Raw genomic sequence first — 24,046 nt, 5'->3', positions numbered from 1 at the left:
CCCACTGTGGGGAGATATGGGTGTGACAGTGGCAAAAACATGTAGACAGAAGACACCAGACTTACACACAGGATTAAATAGTATGATAATAATACAACAAAAAGCTAAATTTAAGCTGTACTGCACAATTATAATTAGATACGAAGGCACAGTCAGGTAAAAATGTTCAAGTTAAAATAAATAAAGATGGCAGAACGGTGTAAAAACAACTGTGTAATATGCATGATTGTAAAAACACTCCCATAGAGGGTGAAGGGTGTGAAAATAGACATCAGAATCTGAGAAAAAGTGTAAATTATTCTCGATCAGATCCAGGATCCATGCAACCATCAGCATGTTGTAAACACTTCTTGAGTCTGTTGTGAGCAGCAGAGACGATGAAGTCTAACAGCAGCTGGGATGAAGAACCTGTGAAAGCGCTCCTTTGACCATCAGGCTGTCACTGAAAGAGATCAGCTCTGCAGCATCTCCATGCATGGGCTGGGAGACATTGTCCATCAGTGATGTTATTGTTCATACAGTCCTTTTGTCTCCCACCACCTGCACTGGGTCCAGGGGACAGCCCAGAACAGAGCTGGCCTTCCTAATGACTTTCTCAGCTACAGAGAAGCTGCTGCTTCAACAAACCACACCATAGACGATGGTTGATGCTGCCACAGAGTTAAAGAAGGTCTTCAGGAGCGCCCCAGGAGTCCAAAAGATCTCAGCAGGTAGAGTTTGCTCTGACGCTTCCTGTAAAGAGCATCAATGATGTGACTCCAGTCCAGTTTATTGCTCAAGTGAACACCCCGGTACTTAGAAGAGTCCACCATCCCCACATCAGTTCCCTGGATGTTCACCTGCATCAGTCAGGTGGTTCTACGTCTGTGAAAGTCCACCACCACCTCCTTTGTTTTCCCTGCATTTAACCTGAGATGGTTCTGCTGGCACCAGCCTACAAAGCTCTGGATCCACTGTCTGTATTCTGATTGGTCCTCCTCTGTGATGAGGCAAGCTATTGCAGAGTCATCAGAGAACATCTGAAGGTTGCAGCCTGGTGAGCTGATGGAGAAGTCTGCAGTGTAGAAGGTGAACAGAAACGGTGCTAGAACAGTTCCCTGCGGTGCTCCTGTGCTGCAGACCAACCCGTCACAGACACAGCCCCGTGTCTTCACATGCTGCAGCCGACCAGTGAGGTAATCCACCGTCCACTGGGACAGGTGGTGGTCCACTCCTGACCGCTCCACATTGTCCTTCAGGAATCCTGGTTGGATGGTGTTGAAAGCGCTGGAGAAATCTAAGAACAGGCTCCTCAGGGCTCCCAATATTCTCAAAGTGGGCCAGAACGAGCAGATAGATGATGGCATCATCTGCCCCGATACCAGGCTAGTAGGCAAACTGCAGAGGATTCAGTAAAGACTTCACCAGGGAGCGTAGAAGAAGACCAGCCTCCCAAGGGTTGTCATCAGGTGTGATGCTATAGTGCTACGGCCTGTACCTGTTGAGGTCTTTGGTGAGTGTGGTCTTAGGCACTGGCAGAGCACAGGAGGTTTTCCACAGCTGTGGTATTTGGCCCACCTTCAGACTGATGTTGAAGATGTGTCTCATGATCCCGCACAGCTGACCGGCACAGCACCTCATGTGCCCTCCGGACCTGCAGACTCCCTGCAGACTTCCTCACTTTGGTCTTTCCCGGTACGTTCCTCGCCTGGAATGCTGAGAAGGAAGGGATGGGGGATGTGGGCTGACTCGTGGGGTCATCTGAAGCGGAGGGCATGTGAGATTGCTGAGAAAAGCACTGGTTCATCTTATTCGCCCATCTCAAGTCACCTACAGCCTGGGCATTCTGTCTGTGACCTGAAATGGTTTTCAGCCCTTTCAAAACATCACTGATGTTGTTTTCTGCAGCTGATCTTCCATTTCCCTCTTGTAGCTGTTTTTCCCCCCATCTCTGATCTTTTCCCTCAGTTCTTTCTGCTCCTCTCTCAGTTCTTCTTTCTTTCTTTCCTGACCTGAAAGCCCTCTTTTTTTCTCATCGAGCAAAGTTTTTCTGTCAGGGTCTATCCAGGGCTTGTTGTTGCTACCCACAAATCCCATGCTCAGCACGTGAGGTTTTATGTTTTCTGTCCCTAAATCAACACACATTTAGAGGCTTTTAATGACAGTCAGACACAACAAAGTTGAGTATGATACAGTATGAAATATCATTCAAATGGACACTAAGATTTTTCACGATTTACCATGTAATTGTTTATAAATGTAAGAGCTAGTCACTGTAGAACGCGCTTTATAATGTGCAACAAAATCAGAATAATTTGATTCAAATCTTAGAATAGGAGTTGTTGCATTTAGGAAAATATAATAATGGATCTGTCTTGTGATGGAACAGGCTTTATATGGCTCTTGTTTGCTAATTTGTTTGCAATTTTTGCTCATTTTTATCTAGTCAATTGGCAGCTGCTGCCCTCGTGGGCTATTCGCCACATTTGCATGGAATCTAGACTTCATTGAACAACCCTAGTTTAAAATCTAAGTGACCTAGACCTTAAAACTGAAGTCTTTGTGTTTATATTGTTTATTGTGAACATCAAGTGCAGAAGAAGGAACTTGCTTTGGGCGGCTTTGGTGCACAAACTTTCCACTGGTGTCATCCGAGAAATGAAAAATCCTATTACCTGGGCTACCGATGATGCAGTCAGCTCTTTGAAAGCGTAAACAGAAATGGGGGAGCTGGCAGAGAGCCTGAGACAGAATACATTTGCTAAGAAAATGTAGTCCCCTCAAAAGCGGTGCAAATGGCCAATAAAGAAGTGACAGGGCAGTGCTATGGGACCTTTCAGCGGTTTTACAATCAGATGGCTCTGAGGATCTTTTATGGCCTCATTTGGCCTCCTACAGCAAACTGAGGCCGATCTAAAAGTGGGTTTATTCTAGTCTTCACTACGTACACCATATATGTTTCAACACGAGTTATATGTCAATCACTAAAACGCCTCATTATGTACTTGTGTTAACTGTACATAATGATCAAACTCTGAATATATTTAAATACTCCACGGTTTTCATCCTCCAGCACATGGCTGAGTGTAGCTAAACACAAACAAGAGTCAGCTTTAAGCCAGTGGTGTGTGGACCTGCCATATACTAACTTATGCAGCTTAGTGTGTCTTTTTCGTTGCGTTAAGAGACTAAATTCCTGTGGTGAACATTGTTGAATTTATAAAGCTAGCATTTCCTCCCCCCGGTGTCCAGGGATGTTGTTACCGGTGACTACCGTTAGGGGGCGCTGAGCGCACACCGGATCCTGCCGCTTCCCGTTAGCCCCGACAAAGCTGCAATATCCGAGCGCTGACATTGCGAAGATGGAGGCTGTTGTGGTTTAGAGCAGGCTCCGCGGAAAGCACAGCCAGCGAGTTCTCTGAAGCCTGTTATGACAACGTGCCCAGCTGGTCCAGGTAAAGGAAAACACACTTCGTTGGCTGACGTTTGAGACGCCTGCCGTCTCTGCAAAGTTAGCTCGCAGACCCAAGCTAATGTCAACGAAGAGGGCTAACGCGGCTAGCTTCGGGCAACTACAGCGTAGTTTGACACAAGTGTCGCCCTTACAGCCACGCCGGCTGGGCTTTTAACCAGCGATGGCTTTCTTGACATGTTCGCCAGAGTGGCTTTGTGGTGTTTGAGCAGATCGGGCGTTAGCTCCAAGCTCCTGACATCTGAAAGAGGGTGAAGATGTGTTGATGCTAGCTAAGGCTAACCAGCTGCCCACTTCAGGACCTGTTTCCTGGTTGTGTTCCCTGGGCTTGGGAACCATCCCGGGTTCGGCCACTGATCGCTTGGTGGCCTCTGCCGCTTTTTCTTTTTTTTTAACGCTGAACAGACGGGTTTGGGTTCTGCAGACGCTTTAAATGCTTTTAGTGGAGCGTGAGAATGGAAAGCAGTGGTATCAACACCTCGGCTGCCTGGTGGATCCTGTTTAGACTCAATGGGCGCTCAGAGACTTTTACATAGGGCAGCTCTGCTTTGCATGCGGCTTGGGCGTGCCGAAGGGCTGGCTTTTAAAGCTGCTCTTTCCTAATATCTTGTGCGAAACGCTTTGATCGCGCGTCTAGCGTTCGGTTTTTGTGCAACCCTAAACTCAAACTAGCTCCAGGAAACGGGGTGTTTTCTTTTCCAAGTAATCTAAACAACTCTGAGGAGAAAGCACGCCTTCAAACAACCGGTTCAGCTGTGGTAAACCCATGCTTAAACTTTCTGCTTTCTTGTTATTTGCTTATTTTCTCTTTTTTTTTCCGCTGGTAAAGTTGGTCTGACTGATCTGTGTCTTGCAGGTGGGAGGCAGGAGGCGTGAGCCAGGAGCACCAGACACCAGCAGCAGCATGTACTCGGAGTGGCGCTCGCTGCAGTTGGTGGTACAGAGCGACCAGGGTCACCTCAGCGTCCTGCACGCCTACCCTCCCAGCGTGGGCACAGAGGTGGCAAATGCGGTGGTCAGACCCCTGGGCACAGCCGTGAGCCCCGTGGCCACCGAAAACATCCTCAAGACGGACAAAGAGGTGAGAAAGTTGGCGGCGATGGCAAAATACACCAAGCAGTCATGCCTGGCTTTGTGTTTCTGAAAATCTTTTCTCCCTTTAAACTCCCTGTCTCTCTCTCTAGTGTGTGTGTGTGTGTTTTATGGTGTAGTAGGTGGGATGTATTCAAGCGTCACCAGAAGAGATGAATAAAATATTACAAGTTGAAGCTAAATTAGAGAAACTCTGCTTTTGTGCAAAGCATTTCTTACTTTTCACACTAGAAAAATTGGTTGTCTTAAAAGTAAAAATGTTTCTGTCATACCTCCATAATTAGCGACGATTCGATCAGTCTGATTGAAATCAACTAAATGCCCCTTGATTGACAAATACAAAAATAAAATCTTACCTCCCACTTTCTACAGTCTGTGTGTAAACATATAATCAAACGGCAGGATTATTATTATTATTTTTTTGTGGATAATCTTGAGCTTAGTAAGAGTCAGATGATTGTTAGGGAGGTATGTTTTCTGCCGGAATCGGGATAATCTTGTAATTCCTTTGTTTTTTTTCTAATTCCAGCCTAATATCGCTATGAAGGAAACTGAAGCATGTTTTATTTTTTTTTACTGTCAGTATTTGTTTCATTGAATTGTAGAATTAAAGGAAAAATTAGAACCTCTGAGTTTGTCCAAAAATCAGATCTAGAACATGAGATATCAAAGAAAATCGTAAATCCGTATACTACAGTAAAGACTCGATCTGTTCATCTCTAGCTTTGCTGTTAAAAATTATCGGTAGTTTTTTTTTTTTTGTAGATTCCTAGATTTGTTTTTTAATTGTCTGCTGCACTTCATTATATTTAGATCCAGTTAGAGCAACCAGGATACAAGGATGCAGTTAATAAATTAACATAAAATGTTTTACTTTAAAAAACGAGGTCCAACTCGTTTCTCCTCGTGTTTTTTTTTTTTTTTTTTTTTATCTTCACTCACTTTATTTAGACACTGCATCCTTGTCTGTGAGTTGTTTGCCTCCCTTTAGCTAGTGCATAACACACTTCTGGGACAGGGCTTTGGTTTTTATGTCTTGTTACTCAGGAGATGATGGTTTGTGAACACATTTGAAACTGAGATGAGTATTTTTTTTTTTTCTCTAGACAACCACACTGATTTCAGATAACACTTACGTTTACGTCCTCTTCACTCTGTAATAACTTCCACACCAAAGAGCGTTGTTGCCGGTACAAAAACACAGTGTAGTGTGTTCACAGGAAACGGTTCTGGTCAGGGCTGATCCAGCTGAAAATCTGTGGTTTTTGGTCCCCAGCTGATCCATCTCTACTCCTAAAGAATTTTAAAAACTGTAGGAAATTTTAAATGTGACTTTTGTGTTCTGTTTTTGGAAGACGGTGCTAGTGAATCACATTTATTGCGGTATGACAAACAAAATCCTAAACCAAAGCAACGGCTCACGTCTGCGTTGCAGGTGAAGTGGACCATGGAGGTGCTTTGCTACGGCCTGACCCTCCCCTTAGAGGGGGACACGGTCAAGCTGTGTGTGGACGTGTACACGGACTGGATGATGGCCCTGGTGTCGCCCAGGGACTCCATGCCCCAGCCCGTGGTGAAGGAGCCCAACATGTACGTCCAGACCATCCTCCGGCATCTCTACAACGTGTTTGTGCCAAGGTTTGTGAGAAACGTTTCAGGTGGGCTTAAATGTTCCCATGTTTTCCGTCATCCCGTCACAATAACTGATAAAACGTACGACTTCCTGCTTTTTTAACCGTGCTTTGGTTTGGTTCATGAATAATTTCCTGCCACCCGTGCGTTTCCGCCCGCAGGCCTGAGCAGCACAGCCTGAACCACATCAGGCTCTGCCAGCAGGTTCTGACTGCGGTCCAGAAGCTGGCGCGGGAGTCTGCGTCCATGGTGAGGGAGACCTGGGAGGTGCTGCTGCTCTTCCTGCTGCGCATCAACGACACCCTGCTTGCGCCGCCGTCGGTTGGCGGTGAGCCGCGCTCCACTGTGTACCCGTTCACGTGTTCCTCATCAACCCCCCCCCCCGAGCGCTAGCAGTAACCCAACGTTGCTCCTTCCTGCAGTCGGTGTGGCCGAGAAACTAGCAGACAAGCTGATGGCGGTGCTGTTTGAGGTGTGGCTGCTCGCGTGCGCCCGCTGCTTTCCCACGCCGCCATATTGGAAGACCGCAAGGGAGATGCTGTCCAATTGGAGACATCACCCTCCTGTGGTGGAGCAGTGGAGCAGAGTAGCCTGTGCTCTGACTTCAAGGTAGGGCCTCCGCGAGGTCTCAGGCTAACCACTGAATTCACTCCTTTAATGTGCTTACAACTAAAGGAAAGTAAAGAGCATGAATCTCTACGGTTCCTTCATTATTTCTGTGTTTTGCAACCCAGGCTGTTGCGGTTTACTCACGGACCGTCCTTCCCGCCGTTTAAAGTGTCCGATGAAGATGCCAACCTGATTCCCGTGGAGATGGACAACGACTGCGTGGCTCAGACGTGGTATCGCTTCCTCCACATGATCGGGTGCATATACAATTTCGTTCACCTGGAAAAGGCGTAGCGCCGCTGGATCTGCATATTTGTCCGTTTCTGTTTTTCCAAGGGGAAGCAAATGTTATCTGCAGCAGTTGTAGTTCCTCTAAAACGTTTAAAATGTAACCGTTTTTTCTGAGTTGATGTAGCTCTCCTGTGATCCGCTGCTTTCCTCTTCGTTCAGTCATTGTCTCGCCCTTTTCATGTCATCTTTCACTAAGCTCCGTAAACAGTTTGCCTAATCTAGAAGCTTGCTTCATATCTGGTTTTGTCTCCAGCAACCCGGTGGACTTGAGCAACCCCGCCATTGTCAGCACCACCCCCAAGTTTCAAGAGCAGTTTCTGAGCTCGAGCGGGATCCCCCACGAAGTAGTGTTGCATCCATGTTTGAAGCAGCTACCCCAGATCTTCTTCAGGGCCATGAGGGGCATCAGCTTCCTCGTGGATGCATTCCTAGGTAAGAGGATGCAGAGACGGGGCTCACATGTCAGATGTGAAATTGATTAAAGTCGTCGATCTGTCAGAGTAAAATGCTAAAGAAACAGTTTTTAACGGTTGAATCAATCTGTTAGAGTTGGGGTTTACTTATTAGACATTGGTGACTTTCTATTTTCTTTTTTTTTTTTATCAGAGCAATGCTGTTTAAAGTGACAAAGTGTTCGTTCTTGCTGTGAGATTGAACTTTAACTAGAACCAGAGTGTCACATTTCAAATTGGACTAGAAATGAACATTAGCATGTTTAGTATGCCCTGGTTATGCTGATGCTAGTTGTAGTGGATCGTAGGGTTCTCATGATACTAATAACTCAACCTCGACACCGCTGCTAAGAGAATAATACTATTTTCAGCAACATTTTTTAAAGGTTCTTTCTGGTTAACAGCAAAAATAAATTATTACAGTATGAAAAAATTTTAACTTTATTAGGGCAAAACCTAAACTGTGGGGAGCAACTGAGCCCTTGTTTAGAAATGTAATTTAAGCTTCACTTCCCTCTTTGTTGAAACAGTAAACAAGATAACCACAATAGTGTGTTAAAATCCTTTTTTGGAAGCATGTGCCTTTGATTCAGTCATCCAGTTATTTTATTTTATTGTCACTTCTTATTTTTAGTGTGCCACAACATGCGTCCATTCGCCTGCAGATTTACAATTGATGCAAATAAACGTTACTGCAGATGTAGGATCCTTGTTATAAGAAAATAAATTGCGTATCAAAACAAACGTGGATCTGGTGTACAGTTTACAGTTTAGACAAGGATTTGGTCGATGCAAACGTTTTCAGCAGCAGCACAGCCCTTTACAACTTCTGCCTTTCTACAACTTTGCCTCACATTTTAATGATCAGCTATAGACGCTGCCATTTCTTGTTCTTTATGCTCCAGTATTTCGCTTCAGTCTGGCTCCACGATACCATGAGCCGGCTGATTAACGTTTTCCAGCATCAACTCACTACGTGGTTCTAACTGGACACCTGGGGAGCGTATCGTGAACCCCGTCATCGTGCTGTCCGTGTCCATGAAGCTAATATTTAAAGCTGTCAGCATTGGCTTATGTCCTACGGGAGGATTACTGCTTCACTGTTGCATATACAGGAGCTTTACTCGGCTTTTCTATGCTGCTCTCAAACAGCAGTCATAGCGTTAGCATTGCTAATTTAGTCTTGGGGAAGTTTTCTCTGGACAGCGCTTTTGTGTTTGCTCTGTCGATTTTTGGTTCAATAAGTATCTTTGAATTAGGGCTGGGCAATATTTCGAGATTTTTAAAAAACAGCAAGATTTTTTTTAAAGAGATAAGATGAGACTATATCGTTTATATTGAGATGGTCTGTTATGTTAGCGTTATAGTTTTATGTATTCCAGTAGGTTATTTTTCAGTAGTTTCTCATATTTTTCTACAGCTGTTTGTTGAAAAAACCTGTGTGTGAGAAATTTGGGATAAATTTTTGATTCAGAGATACCTTTTTATAACTTTATGAAAAGAAAAACATATAGACGTAAATATCGTATATCAGGATTCAGCCTAAAAATATGGGTATTAATTTTGGTCCATATCGCCCAGCCCTACTTTGAATAAAACATGTTCTTAGTATCGATTTATATTGGGATATTGATTTTTATTTATTTATTTATTTGTTGTTGTTGACAGTTATAGTAAATAGAAGCCCACCTGCATTATTTAAAGGAAGACCTTAAAAACACTGGCTTCTTTTTTTTTATTTTTTACCAGGAGTTACTGTAGTTACTTTATTTTCAGAAACAACCATTTTCTTTAAAGCTGCTTTAAAAAATCCGTTGCACTTTTCTCAGAACAACACAAAGTTCTGTCATTTAAAGTCGCAATAAACAGAAAAGCACACACTACACTTTGTTAAACAGAGCAGCAGACATTATATGATGATGGCGAAGGACCAAAACAGCGAATCATTTTGATCGTCATCTTTCTGATTAACGTCCGCCCTCACCTCACAGTAAAAGCTAGAGGGGGGGGGGGGGGGGTTCTGAACGATGCCTTATCAACCACATTTGACGAGGAACGTGTCAGCATGTATTTTTCTCTTTACGCTGTAGGTGTCTCTGTTGCAAAGAAAGATGTACGCGAGAGGGCGTTCTCTTTTTGCCCCGTGCTGCTCTCTCATGGTACACGCATCAGCTTGTCGCATCATTTAATGAGACGTTATGGAATAGTGGTTTGTTTTTGGTTTTTATTGTGGTGGTCGTGTAAAAGGTCCAGTGCGCAGGATGTGTTGTTTCAACCAAATGTGCGTCATTAAAATAAAAAAGAAAATCTAAAGTGGCCGCAATAATGCAGTACAGCTGCTCTGGAGCTCAGACCTTTATGTGCCGTAGCACAAAAACAAAGTGATTTGAAGATTGTTTTTGAAAAGTATTTTCATGCATGCATGGTATGAATACGTTGCATCTTTGCAATGAGATCGGCCTAAATGTTGCACACTGGACCTTTAAGCAAACGGTAGCTCACAGATATTTAGACTAAACCACAAAATCAACCACAGGGGACTCCTGCAAGTCTTAGTCAATCAAGAGCAGCGCATTTCCAATCTTGGTGATTTACATCTAACCGTTCTAATGCATGTCTACCAATAAAGATGGGCCTTGATTAACCCTTTTTTTTCTTTTAACCCCCAATCATTTTCCTCTTTTCTTCTCATTTTTCTGACACGCTGATTTGAGAGGAATCCAGATTTTCCTCCCGTGCTGATGTTCTGTTCTTATCGGCAGGTATATCCCGTCCCCGGGCGGACAGTGCCCCGCCCACCCCGGTGAACAGATTGAGCATGTCGCCGCCCCCCTCCATCGCCAACACCACGCCCCCACACAGCCGCAAGCAGCGGCACGCAGTCGTCACGAAAACCGCCAGCAAGAGCTCGACCGTAAGTCTCCGCTGTCACGCATGAGCACGACGAGCGGTCGGGGTTATAGTTGGAGGACCTCTTATGCGAGAGCACATTTTATTTGTTTTAATTAGTATGTGGTCGTGTTGAAAAAGCGTACGCTCAAGTACTCCGGGGAAGGTTTTTATTTATAAAGAGGTCAGAAGTTGGGTCAGAAAACTAACGATTTGCATTAGACCATGAAACACGGTGGCGGGAGAATTTATGAAGGATGCTTAAGATTAGGGTGATGGCATGGAGGTCTGCCAACCTAAAGGAGGTGTATTGCATCACCAAAGACAATTTATTAAAATAGCACTGGAAACGTAATACGCTGGTCAGCGACTATAACACGCAGTTGAGTGCTATGATGCTAAAAAGAGGCTTTTCATTAATTATTGAGAAGGAGAGAAATCGTTTCTGACGTGCTAATTTGATAAATGGCTCAATTGGTTTGTTTTTTATTTTTGCTTCAAATATATCTCTTTCACATTATTTTATCTTTTGGGAGATGCCTTTTAATGATCTGTTTCCAATAAGAAATGAAATTCTAACCTTAATCTGCTACTTGGACAAATGATTTTAAGTTTAACTATAAATATGGTGAAATACAGGGAAAAAATAGACTTGAAAGAGAGGAGAAGGTTCACCTTTGAGCGGGATAAAACCCTAAAACTACAGCCAGAGTTACACTTGATAGGTTTATAATGAGGCTACTGGAACTTATTGTTCAAAGATCCAATTCAGATTTCTAGAAAAGCTCAAAGGTTTGAAACAACAGAGCGGGAGCAACCTGGAACACTAAGTTGCTGTACATTGACAGTAAAGCATAATGAGCAACCTTCATTTTTTTTTTTTTTTTTTTAAGAGATTGTGTTTTATGCTCGGTGACTTTAATTATGCTTAACAGATGAAGTGCCTTTTTTTTACACACAGCAGTAAACTGAAGTGGAACGGCAGCAGGATACTAAACCGTTAAAGCAGCTGGAGGTAAAACTTACAGATTAACCAGAACAGATGCATAAAACAGCAACTGCTGCGTCTGCTTTCAACGAGCCGCTCGGACCTCCTTTTTTTTTTTTTTTTTTTTTTTTTTTCTTCAAATTCCACATTTTACAAAATCGTTGAACCCTAAAAAAAAGTCTTGTCTCATTTTAAATGTAAAAATGTCGAATAGCGCTGAGAAATGCTAGTTATCTGTAAGTATTAAAGTAAAAAAAAAAAAAAAAAAAGAGAAGCTCACTTTTTTTTTTTTTTTTTTTTTTTTTAATGTGAGCCTTTAGGAGTAAAAGTGACATGAAGCGAAATCTCACACAGTCCACCAGAGTGTTTTCTTGTGTGTGTGTGTACGCTGAAGCTAGGAATCGTTTTTTATCGCTGCAACATGAGGTTCAGAGGCTTTTACAAAGCTGCTCTAATGTTGGCGCAACAGTTCTCCTAAAACGCTGCAGTTTTATCATTTCTCCGCCAACGACTACCCGACGTGGCAGTAAACCGCGTCTGATTGTGCTGATCCGCAGAGAGGTCAAGGATTAGTTGTTGTTGTTTTCTCTGTTTCGAAATGCCTCATCGGTGATTCGGCTCATAACATGTTCACTTTAAGGATCCAGATATGAGCGTGTGGCCCATAGTAATGCTGATTCAAAACTCAGATGCAGTACCCCCGCTCAGCATGAGGAGGGCGCCACACAGACGGTTTTACACCCAGCAGGATCTCAAGAAATGTGCAGTTAGTTGTCAAAATAATAAACGGCACTGCAAGACATGCGTGTATCCAGGTTATTAGCAAAATAAAGTCAGTTTGGGGTTTGTTCTCTGACTATTTAGATATCTCCTCTCCTCTCTCCTCGCCTTGCAGAGCGGCAGCAGTCAACCAGCCAAAGCTTCCCAGCAGCAGCAGCAGCAGCCGTCCTCTTCCCCGACGCTGCTTTCCAGCCCCAACCAGAGCAGCTGGGAGGCGCGGCCCCTGCCGGCGCCGGCGCGGCCCAAGGTCAACAGCATCCTCAACCTGTTCGGCCAGTGGCTCTTCGACGCCGCTCTGGTGCACTGCAAGCTCCACAGCGGCCTGAGCCGAGACCCCAGCATGACGGGTAAGAGGCGCGCCGCTGGACGCCGGCGGCTCAGTCTATGCATGGTACCAGTCGGTGTTATGTCACTGTTCATTAGTATGTGTGTGTTTTTTATGTGTGGTGCTGTTCTGTTTTTATTGTAAGTTGTTGGGATATGTTTTATTTTACCCTTTTTTTTTTTTTTTCACCGTCTTTCTAAAACTTTACCTTTCTGTGTGTGGAGGGCTTGGTTAGAAGCGGCCATGGATGAGATTTCCATTTGATCCTAATCTATTTGCCTCTGACAGCTGTCTAAACCCGGCCAAAGCCACATCATGACTCTGAGCGTTTGGGATAGAGCCGATATCTGTAAAATCCTCTCTGAAGGATTCAGTGGCAGCACCTAGTACCTAGTTTGGCTAAAGAATCTGGCTGATCATTGGTTCTCCGTATATCTTCTTTTTGGTGTAATGTCCTGCACGTGTCTACCATGTCTTGATTTACTGTCGAATACGTTCAGTGGGTCAAAAGTCAAAAATACACTTCCTGCCTGATATGAATTGATCCCCAAATCTCGGATCTGCTTTGATTTGTGTCTCTCTTCACTATTTCTGTTATCTTGCAGCCTCTTTTATCCAAATTCTCCTTTCTTATAAATCTTGTAAGTAGGAACGGCAGCTTCTTTTCCTCACTTGATTTGCGTTTCTTGACCAATCTTCCTGCTTTTCAGTTTGAATTTCTCATGATCATTGCCATTACCACCATGGTTTCATGTCCCCACACCTTGTCATATATAAAAAAAGACCACCGGCGTTCGTTCAGCGGGTCCCCCCCCCCCCTGCAAAGGTGATGAAATGGATTTCACCAACTGACCATTTGTCTCAACCATAATGTCGCCAGTTTTTTGACAATGCCACCCCCCCCCTCCCCATTTCAGTTTGTTTTCCTCTCTGTTTGAGTCATGCTAATCTGTATTATTACGTTTCAGACCCTCCCCCTCAACTTCTGCATTAATCTTTTGGTTTGTGTGATTTTTATTTTGTTGTTGTTGTTGTTCTCAGTTTACTTGAGTTTTAATTTCTCTCTTTGTTTTGATGGTTTGATGCCTCGGTGCATGAAGCGAATGATCTGTACTTGAGGCGACGGCCATGTAACTGCAACATTACGGAAGCTGACACAGGGACTTTGCTTCGCCGTCATGCAAGCGAATGACACTTTAGCGCTGCCACGCTCCCCGTTTTGTAACATCCATGGCTGGGGGCTTGTAAGGCAAACTCTTTGTGTCAGATTTTCCTTTTCTGAATGCTTTTTAAAGGATGCGAGTGTTTGGTTGGAGTCAGTATAGTCTGTTCTTCTTCTCTTCTCTTGATAGATATCTGCTTTTTGTTGCTTTTGACGTTCTAGATTTCTGTAGATGGCTTTTTATATTCACCTGTCATAGACGTGTTTTTAAGTTTCGCTTGTCTCCGGTAGCTGCATGCGTAAGAATGACCGGTCTCCCCCCCCGCCCCCGCTGGTCCTCTCAATCCCTCTCTCCCTGCCCTCTGCAGCGATAGCCACCCAGATGGGTTTGGAGCTCAGAAGGAAGGGCTCCCAGATGTCCACAGACTCCATGGTGCCCAACCCTCTCTTCGACATCAACGAGTTCCCCGAGAGCTACGAGGCAGGACGGGCCGAGGCGTGCGGCACACTCTGTCGCATCTTTTGTAGCAAAAAAACCGGAGAGGATATTCTTCCTGTTTACCTGTCCAGGTAGGACCCCCCTAACCTGACGCCGCCAGATAGATTTGCTGCACATATCCATCTGGAAACCTTCCGTTGAAGTAATTTTGGGAAGGGGCGAAAATACTGGTTAGCTGATTGGCCTATGTTGGTGATAGACGGGCCAAATAAACCAATCAGATTCCTCGTCGCTCTGTTACGAGCGACGACGAAAACACAACCACAAGCCAAGCTACTCTTGCTGCTGCAGGTAAAGACTCGTTAGCTCAGCAAAGAAATACTCTGTAATTCCGATAAAACTTGCTCGATAGCCACGCTAACGCTAGTTTTATCGGCTGAAGCCGCCATGTTCTTTAGACTGAACTGTTGCGCTTCTCGTTGCGTCACACCTCAACCCGCCTCAAAGCCAACGCTGATTGGACGATCGTTTGGTGAACGGCTCCAAATTTTCTTTAACGGAGAGTATCCAGACTGATCTGCGAGTGAAACCTTGAAAGCTCGTGAGATCAGGATGGTCTCACGAGGCTAGGACCCCCCCCCCCCATCCCCCCCCATCCCATTTCCATGAAAAAAAGTCATTTTCATGGAAAGAGTTTTAGTTTTCCAGTGTTTTTTCTTTCCATCTTTCATACCTAAAGGACAAAAATCTATTAATGCTTAACAAAAGTAGCCTCATCGCACTTTAATTTAACCTTTTACCCATCAGTGTGACGGTTATTGAATCAAAAAGTCTGCTTCACTCCTTTTTAGAGATGCACCGATCCACTTATTTCCAATCCGATGCCTGGGCTGAGCATATTTCAACATATTTTATAATCCCAATCTTAACATTGCAGGTGCTGCATGTTTTAGGTAGACATGTTGGCGTATCAAGTTTGAAATGTTTCCAGATAGCAGACTAGGCTCGGCCCGCCGCTGGCTCCAGTCGCTCTGTGTTTCCTCATCGCTAGCTGCTGAGGGTGCTCTGCATGATGACGTAACCGGCGTTGCAAACATAGGATTGAAGTGACCAGCTCGCTGTACCTTTAATGCTGTGTATGATAGGAACGCTGGATCGGCATCATTCATCCGATATCCGATCCAGCTGATATCGGAGCTGATAGGCGATCCGGGTATCGTATCGGTGCATCAGATCTCTTGATCACAAACATCTTAAATCTGTATTTAGTTTAAGGTAGTCCAGCCCTTGTTTAAAAGTCCATACAGCTCCATAAGTTGTAGATTTTGATATAAAACTAATCCATTTAAGTCCAGATGGCAGAAACATGATGTGCCCTGTAACCTGAGGAATAGCTCACTCTGCACCGTTCCTCGTCTCTTTGCAGGTTCTACATGGTTCTGATTCAGGGTCTCCAGATCTCTGATTTCATCTGCAGACCCGTCTTGGCTTCTATCATTCTCAACTCCTCGTCTCTTTTCTGCACCGACCTGAAGGGCATCAATGTCGTTGTGCCCTATTTCATTGCTGCTCTGGAGACTATTTTGCCAGACAGGTGAGACTGTTTACGTCTAAATCAAATTTGATGTCAGTAATTATCCGCTGCTTATGCCTCCCTTCAGTTATTCACCGTGCTGTTATGGGTTGTTTTTTCCTGATCCCTTTTTTTTTTGTTTGTTAGGGAGCTGTCCAAATACAAGATGTACGTGAACTCTACAGACTTGAGGAGAGCTTCCATTAATATCCTTCTTGCCATGCTGCCTCTGCCGCACCACTTTGGCAACATTAAATCTGAGGTAAAGAGCCTTAAGATTCTACCTTCTTGTCTCGTTTGACATGCGCGCACAGGGAGAATGTGCAAACTTCATTAAGAAAGAGCCCAGGCCAGGATTTTAACCCAGCTTGCTGCAAGGCAGTGGCACTAGTTGTCATTTATTGACTGATTAAAGCGTTTCTGAGTCCCCTGGCTGAATTCTCTCATCAGCGTTGATGTGAAAATGGCCTGATTTTAAAAACTGGATGCAGAGCGTGACGCTGCAGCACTCAGCAGGGATGTTGCTGACAAAATCCTGCTGGTGGGAGTTGAGATCCCTCAGACCGCGATACTGATCGTTTGGAAATAAGTCGATCAGGATCAACGCTTGGGATCCGATCTGGAAAGCCCTCTTTGCAATTAATGAATATTTTATCTACAGTAGTTAGAACTCATGGTCTAATCCTGCCATTTAAATAGATAACAAATCAACTCTAAATATAAGCACAAGCAATCTCCATCTAGAAAACGTATGCATGTTGGATTTAGTGATGAACATGCAGTACTTGTTTTCATTTCATCTTTCCGTCGACTCAAGCTCACAGAAAGTGTTAAATAATCTCCGTCTTAATGGTTTCCTGTTCTCCAGGTTCTGTTGGAGGGCAAGTTCAACGAGGAAGACGGCTGGCCCCATGACCAGCCCGTGTCCTTCTTGTCTCTGAGGCTACGTCTCGTTAACGTCCTCATCGGAGCTCTGCAGACCGAGACGGATCCCACCAACACCCAGCTAATCCTCGGTACCCGCTCCCTCTGCCGGCCCTTTGTGCCTGGCTAACGTAAAACAATCAGCCTCGGCGGGTATTTCTGTTCTCCTCATTCTTTTCGTCCTCCCCCCAGGTGCAATGCTAAATATCGTTCAAGACTCGGCGCTGTTGGAGGCCATAGGAGCGCAGACCGAAACCGTAAGGCTCAGATCCCCCACCGCTGTTTTCTCCTGTGCAGTCGGTCTATAGCAGGGGTGTCAAACATACGGCCCGCCGAACAATTTAGTTCGGCCCGGTGGCTAAATGCATTATCATTATTCAAAAAAAATAATCTTTTGCAGTGTCCTGTCTGGCAATGTGCCAATAACAATTGTTGTCTTAATGCCAAAAAGAGCTCATCAGATTTGACTTTCACAAGTGGAGCAGTACTGCTTTTGCCACAGTGCTCCGCTTGATTTATGAATGTGAATAGTTTTATTATAATTCATGCTGGAAATATCTCAAATGATATGGACACTACAATGGGAAAGTAGGAGAGGAAAGGAAGAACAAGAAAAAATAAAAGGTGAAAGAAAGAGGAGATAAAAGGAAGAGAATGATAGAATTATTGAAAAAAAACATGTACTTGGTTTAATTGAAAATTTGCAGTTCCTATATTGTCCACGAGGGGCGCTGTGTTTTAATCAGCAGATGATAGCACTGAGCTTCAGATGTGGAAAATTGATTTTAAATCATTTCTTAATTTTTATCTGTTTGATGTATTTTGTCATGCAGGACAGTGTTTTTAAGTACCAAAAAATGTGAATAAATGTTTTTCAACATTGTAAAATCACTGTGATCAGTTCTTATGCATAATGCACAAGTAAATGTTTAACTGAGTAAAAGTATTGTTGAAATTCCACATACTTTTCTTTAAAAAGCTGAGGTTATTCATAATATATTGTGTAAAAGTGAAATTCATTTAATATAAAAATCAAGAACAAGTCCACTTTTATTAGTTCTATTTAATGAAGTGCAATGATTTTACTTGTGTAAACTCATTGCAATCACATTAAGCTGTATGCGGCCCCTAAACCAAAATGAGTTTGACACCCCTGGTCTAGAGCATTCGTCACGCCGGCTTGTCGTCCCGTTTTCAGGGCAGCGTAGATGGAAGCCACGCCACGCTGAGAAGTCAGAGTCACAGTCGCACCAACAGCGGCATCAGCTTCAACAGCGGCGGCAGCACGGAGGCCACCAGTCCAGACTGCGAGCGCCCCGCGCAGGCGCTGCTCCGAGACTATGGTGAGACACGCAGCCAGCCGCCCCCCCCCGCCGATGGGCGAACTAACACGCCCGTTTCATCAGCCGATGCTCGTCTGGCCCGCAGCCGCAAACTAACTCGTCTGTTGTTTGTAGCCAACGTGGTTAAAGTGGTGTGCAGAGTTAAGAAGCGCTGGGTAAAATGTCTTTGTAGGTGATTCCTTTGTTTGCTGTGGTGCTGACTTCTGAGTGTTTCTTTTTTTCACTAAATGATGGCCTGCAGTAATTTGCTCTGATTAAAAGGATTCTGGAGATGTATTCTTTTCCCTCACAGGGCTGAGTGGTAAATTTGACCTGATAAATGAACGTGAAGTAATTACAAACGGTGTTTTAGAAATTAGCTGTTTTATTTAACAGGGACTGATGACAAATTTGCTCGCATTGCTCAGTCCTGTGTCTCTGTGCGTTGTTTCATCCCTTCACCGGTGTACGCCTGTACTGAATGCCGTGCAGTTTTCAGTTGTTGCGGGTGCATGATGGTACTAAATGAGCACCCAGACTGTTTGTGCTTTCTAACACTCCAGCTGTGTGGCTTTAACCCTGCATTGTCCTTTTTCGCGGTGTTTGGTATTTCGGGGTGTTATATGGTCTAGCTCTTACAGATACGGCGGCAGGCCTGCTGGTGCGCAGCATCCACCTGGTCACACAGAGGCTGAATTCTCAGTGGAGTCAAGATATGAGCATTTCGCTTGCTGCCCTGGAGCTGCTGGCGGGGCTCGCCAAGGTACGCACCACAGATGAGCAGAAGTTTTCACTTCTAGCTGAATAGCTGCTTCTGTTCATTTCTCAGCCTTTTCAGTGAGAACTTTAAAGTTTTGCCATGCCACACTTATCTAAAGTCACCTCTGGTAACGATGTGTAAAAACCTAAAACTGATTTTTCTTATGTTGTATGCAGAGCTAAGAACTTTTAGAAAGTGATGCACATTTTTCTGATCTGAGTTAAAAATGGCATGACACAGATAGGTTAGATGTGTATCCAGCAACCGTGCTCAGTTAGCATTATGGTAAAAAAATAAATGAAATGGCCACCATTGGACAGTATTTAACCTGCCAACCTGTTGTTAGGAAGGCTCACAAATTGAAGAAGTTCTTTATCCTAGCATCAAAAACATATGGAGTACGCTAAACATTCATTCAGTGCTTTGGTCAGAGGATACTAAGAGTTAAGCAAAAACACAATGATGGGTCTGGTCAGAAACAAAGGAGGAGGATGTGAGAAGGTAACTAATGCAAATGTTAGGCCCACAGCATCACAGATCCTCCCCCAGACTTGTTTCCCTTCCAAAGGACCATGGGTACCCTGTTGGCGTAAGTGGCTTCATGAATTCAGAAATATTGGGGCATTGATATCTGAAAATGGCACAAAATCAAACTGCTTCCATCTTCACTGCTGTCCTCACACCTAAATCCTATCGACTACCTGAAGAAGAACCAGAAATACTGAGGACTCAGGACCGTGGTCAGTCTGTAGAGGTTGTGGGAAAGGGAATAGCCAAAGCTCCCTCTCTCTGTATGCTCCAACCTGGTGACATGTCAGAGGTTTTTATCACTGAGAATAATGTCATAATATTATGAGAATTGAGTCGTGAAATTCTGAGAATAAAGTCATGTTTTTATAAGAGCTCTTACTAAACAGTGCAGGACATGCTAAATCTCTGTCGTTGTCCTCATCGGCTTTATTGCTTTAAAATGATGAGAGAGTCATTTAGAGTGTGTCTGATTGAGCAGGTGGCTTCATTCCTCTTCGTGTCTTCATCAGGTGAAGGTGGGAGTCGACTCCGCGGACCGTAAGCGGGCCGTCAGCTCCATCTGTAGCTACATCGTGTACCAGTGTAGCCGGCCGGCTCCTCTCCAGTCCAGAGACCTTCACTCCATGATCGTGGCCGCCTTCCAGTTTCTCTGCGTGTGGCTCACCGAGCACCCAGACATGCTGGACGAGAAGGTGCGTTCAGAGAGCAGCTCCGGCGCTTCGTCAGACCTTGATAGTTAAGGGCTTTGGCTGGACTGGAATGAGCCGCGTTTTGTTTGCCAGGACTGTTTGATGGAGGTTTTGGAGATAGTGGAGCTGGGAATCTCCGGGAGCAAGTCTCGCCATGAGCAGGAAGTTCGTCACAAGGCAGAGAAGGAGCACAATCCAGCTTCGATGAGGGTGAAGGATGCCGCCGAGGCCACTCTGTCTTGGTGAGCCTTCTCAGTCTTTGTGTCCTGTGTTTTCAGTGCTCTGTGAAGTGATTCAAAACTATCATTGTCTCCTTAATTTGCCTTCAATCTTGCCCTAGAAATAAACTAATAGAAAAAGGTGATTGGTGTAGATAAACTGCAGAACAGAGACTCTTTTTCACATTAAAGGAGATCAGTTAATCCATTAGTGACGTCTCTTTCTAGGGTAAATGGACACCTATAGATTTTATTCATTTATAAAGAACGTAGACCATAGATCAGCTGATGAGAGCATTAAAAGCAAACTTGGACGTTTTTCAGAAGGATTTTTATCATTCCTATGAGGTGGTTGTGTGCTGCTTTACCTGACCTCCATGTTTTTCCCCTATGTGTGCCTGTGGTGTTCCCCAGCATCATGCAGGTGTTGGGAGCCTTCCCTTCTCCCAGCGGACCCGCGTCCACCTGCAGCCTGCTGAACGAAGACACGCTGATTCGCTACGCCAGACTAAGCGCGACGGGAGCCAGCAACTTCCGCTACTTCGTCCTGGACAACTCCGTGATTCTTGCGATGCTGGAGCAGCCTCTTGGCAACGAGCAGAGTCAGTGCAACGTCTAGCCTTTGTAGCAGTGTTGTCGTCAGAATGATTCGGTCTGTTTTTTACTTTTACGTTTTGCTGCAGCCTCTCAGATTTTTTTAAATACCAGAGATGCACTGAGAGATAGGCCAGAATATTAGCTTGATCCACCCTGTTCGGTTTCTAGCGTGCCGGAAACTCAGTGTTTTGTGTTGAGCCTCTGTCCGTCATGAAACATGCTGGATTTCAGAAATGCCAGAGTAAAGGTGAGGGTCTGCATTCTGTAGGGACGAAACGAGGAGACCGATGTTTGTGGTGCCTTATAATTGTGCTAGGATGCTAAAAACATCAACTTTGTAATTATTTTAAATCAGCAAAACCTTGATTGACAGCACCTCCATTCTCACGCGCGCCGTGACGAGGCCTCTGCTTCTAATATGGATAATTAACGCCTGCTGATTGCAGGATGGCTAGGAAAAAAAGATATTTTGAATGCTGTAGTTTGTAAAGAGAAATCGGCATGAAATAAAATCTGCATCGGCAGTTTAAAGCTTTCTATAAGCCATAGATATTTTGGGGGCAGAAATCCAATAGGCGCGTCCCAAACGATCAACCTGTCAGCAGAGTTATTCCGCTGACTGACTGAAGCGTCTCTGTTCCTGCAGACCCCAGTCCGTCGGTGACCGTCCTGATCCGGGGAACGGCCGGCAGACACGCCTGGACCATGCAGCTCTTTCATCAACCAAGAGGAGCTCGTGCCAACCAGAGGGTTAGGTCACTTTCTAGACAACATATAGAGGGTCTCGGAAACGGCTCCGTCGGCGTCCGTATCGGTCTGTATGACGTCACAACGCTCTAAATCTGGCCTCGTTTCTCCTCCCGTGGCAGACGTTCGTCCCCGAGAGCCGGCCGACGCCAAACAACGACGTGGGCGTCAGATACAATGTCAAACAAAGGCCCTTCCCAGAGGAGGTGGATAAGATCCCCCTCGTTAAAGCCGATGTCAGCATCCCAGACCTGGATGATATTGTCAGTAAGGAGGTAGGTGGTTATTTAACTCTATCCCTGCTGTTTAGACTTTCTACAGATCTAAGACTGAAATCCAGGATAAAAGTCTGTAACATTTTGTACTTTCTTTTTTTTTTATTGACATTTGGTAATTTACATCTTACACATCTTTTTAGATTGTATAGAGTATCGGCTTCAACTGTCTTTTTTTTATAATAAAAATAAAGAATAAAAATTGAGATCAGAATCATTGATTTGTGGAGGGCGGATCATAGATGGTTTAACCATAAATTAAATGAATAACATCAAAAGCCAAAGTCTGGTCTTTGTAGCATTAAAAAGCCCATCCATCTCTTCCAGCGTGAAGTGAACAGCTTCGTGTTATGGGTGACCTCCATCCTGTAAATAGTTAATGTGATGTCCAATAACATGTTCAGAAGCCATTTTTGTTAACACTTTACAATAAGTTAACAAAATTTTAATAACTACCGTATATGAGAAACGCCATGGGAACTAATCAGGAACTAATTGGTAGTTAACCAGTACTCACTGGGGAACACACAACTCAGCTTATTAGGGAACTACTGGCTATTTATTAGTGAAACAAAGAGAAATTAGTAATTTATGGGTAGTTAACCATTTTGATAATGGTCAAGTAACGATTGGTCCATCAGTAAGTACTTGATATGATGCTTTACTGCATGGAGTTAACAGAATAATAGCCAGACAACGATTTGTTACTCAGTGATCATCGGACAAAGTTAAAATGACAGCAGTACAAGAAAAATTGCTAATGTCTTTCATCAATAGATTTATAAAAAAGAGAATCCAATAAAATCAGTAATCGTTAGCAAATGTTTTTTTACAATTACAATTTATTCAGAACCCACATGTTTTTGTGGCAATGACCCAGTAGCACCCTAATAAGCTGGGCTGTGTGTTCCCCAGTAAGTGCTGGTTGACTACCCATTAGTTCCTGATTAGTTCCTAAGGCGTTCTCTAGTTTAAACACATTTTGTTCACCTTATTGTAAAGTGTTACCCTGTTTTTTTTTTTTTGTTGTTGTTGTTTTTTTAAAATAATGGGTTTCTTGCCTGCCGCCACCAGATTGGTAAACAAATCTCTATCTTCCTTTGGCCAGCCTTCAAAGAATAGAGTTCTGCTTTGTAAAGGCGGATAACTCCTGAAAATGAGTCGTATTGCTCCGCGTCCTGAAAGTGTTTTGATTTTGTTTGTCACTGTGAAAACTCAGGTGAGTTGTTTGGGCTGGGAGGAGGATCCAGCAGCCACCAGTGCATTGATGAGTAAATGCGTAAGTTGTTGGCGAGAAGCAAAATTCCCTTGGGTGTCTTTCACAAAAGGGGTGAACATAGCTGGGTCGATGTAACTCATTTTCTGTCTTTTCTAATCCAGTTCTTCTTTGGCTTTCTGGAAGGGATTTGGTTTTATTTCAGCCCGCATTGGGTTGAATTCTTTTCCTTCGGGGACAGTGTTAGCGGTGCAAATGGCCAAGGCCTCACAAGGATAAAGATTGATTTATTAGATTTCATTGCCCTTATATTCATTATATTATCTATTTTCTATCTGTTTTCTTCTAATACTTTCAGACCACCAATGATAGAACTGTTACAGTGCTGCTGAAAGATTTGCCCATTCACCGCGTGCCAAAGCGATGCACACAGGCTCAGATAAACAGACACCGCCACTAACAGCTGGATGAATGGCAGCTGCACCGCAGCCATCCTCTGTTTTTAGCAGTAACTAAGCTTCATGCAAGAATGATGAGTGTTAAGTTCAGAGCAGCCAGGGTGAGGCTAAGATCCCCATATAAACCATCCTGCTCTGGACTGGTGCCTCACACAGAGTGGGGGAAATATTCAAAGACTTCCTTCAAATTCTTACACTTCACCTCAACTAGCCAGATAGATGATGGAAGTAATGGACCCAACTGGATGTTCCACACTGCAAAAACAGATCTAAAAATAAGTAAAATGTTGTTAAAGTTAGTGTATTTATTCTTTATTTGAGCAGGTAAATAAGATGATCTGCCAATTGGATGAGTATTTTTACCCCTAAAATAAGATAATTAGACATCCTGCACTTTAAATGAGATGATGGGGATGATTTGTTCCTGTTTTAAGTGCAAAAATCTTATTACATTGGCAAATCATCTTATTTACCTGCTTAAATCAAGGACAAATACGCTAATTTTAAGAACATTTTACTTATTTCTAGTTCCGTTTTTGCAGTGCAACAGGACCATGTTCCCAAACACACATTAAACTGGTTTGGAAATCGATAATGCAGGCGCAGAGCATTGCGCTTGTGTTCCG

At 44.0% G+C, this 24,046-nt stretch overlaps 1 protein-coding gene across 10 annotated transcripts in view; it reads left to right on the top strand.

Moving 5' to 3' along the window:
* The first annotated feature begins 3,288 nt into the window (after window positions 1–3,288).
* The window catches only part of LOC105925885 (Ral GTPase activating protein non-catalytic subunit beta), a 29,965-nt gene continuing 9,207 nt past the window's right edge, over window positions 3,289–24,046 (top strand). Inside the window, exons 1-24 of one of the 10 annotated variants that reach the window (XM_021316090.2) lie at window positions 3,289–3,434; window positions 4,308–4,532; window positions 5,979–6,181; window positions 6,337–6,503; window positions 6,598–6,784; window positions 6,910–7,041; window positions 7,329–7,507; window positions 9,618–9,686; window positions 10,290–10,441; window positions 12,300–12,531; window positions 13,115–13,150; window positions 14,040–14,241; window positions 15,537–15,704; window positions 15,831–15,945; window positions 16,552–16,699; window positions 16,800–16,864; window positions 17,806–17,950; window positions 18,571–18,692; window positions 19,730–19,912; window positions 20,003–20,151; window positions 20,542–20,729; window positions 21,371–21,474; window positions 21,594–21,746; window positions 22,966–23,025. In XM_021316090.2, the coding sequence (XP_021171765.2) occupies window positions 4,356–4,532; window positions 5,979–6,181; window positions 6,337–6,503; window positions 6,598–6,784; window positions 6,910–7,041; window positions 7,329–7,507; window positions 9,618–9,686; window positions 10,290–10,441; window positions 12,300–12,531; window positions 13,115–13,150; window positions 14,040–14,241; window positions 15,537–15,704; window positions 15,831–15,945; window positions 16,552–16,699; window positions 16,800–16,864; window positions 17,806–17,950; window positions 18,571–18,692; window positions 19,730–19,912; window positions 20,003–20,151; window positions 20,542–20,729; window positions 21,371–21,474; window positions 21,594–21,746; window positions 22,966–23,025 (3,336 nt within the window). In that variant the 5' untranslated portion in view covers window positions 3,289–3,434; window positions 4,308–4,355. Of the gene's footprint in view, window positions 3,435–4,307; window positions 4,533–5,978; window positions 6,182–6,336; window positions 6,504–6,597; window positions 6,785–6,909; window positions 7,042–7,328; window positions 7,508–9,617; window positions 9,687–10,289; window positions 10,442–12,299; window positions 12,532–13,114; window positions 13,151–14,039; window positions 14,242–15,536; window positions 15,705–15,830; window positions 15,946–16,551; window positions 16,700–16,799; window positions 16,865–17,805; window positions 17,951–18,561; window positions 18,693–19,729; window positions 19,913–20,002; window positions 20,152–20,541; window positions 20,730–21,370; window positions 21,475–21,593; window positions 21,747–22,965; window positions 23,026–24,046 lie in introns of all 10 variants that reach the window. The other 9 variants (XM_021316087.2, XM_021316092.2, XM_036127176.1 and 6 more) reach the window with 9 other exon arrangements.

This window comes from Fundulus heteroclitus, chromosome 1 (genome assembly GCF_011125445.2).
Source record: "Fundulus heteroclitus isolate FHET01 chromosome 1, MU-UCD_Fhet_4.1, whole genome shotgun sequence".
Classification (NCBI taxonomy): domain Eukaryota; kingdom Metazoa; phylum Chordata; class Actinopteri; order Cyprinodontiformes; family Fundulidae; genus Fundulus; species Fundulus heteroclitus.
Note: the sequence above shows the minus strand (reverse complement) of the source record. Positions and strands in the feature narration are given on the sequence as shown.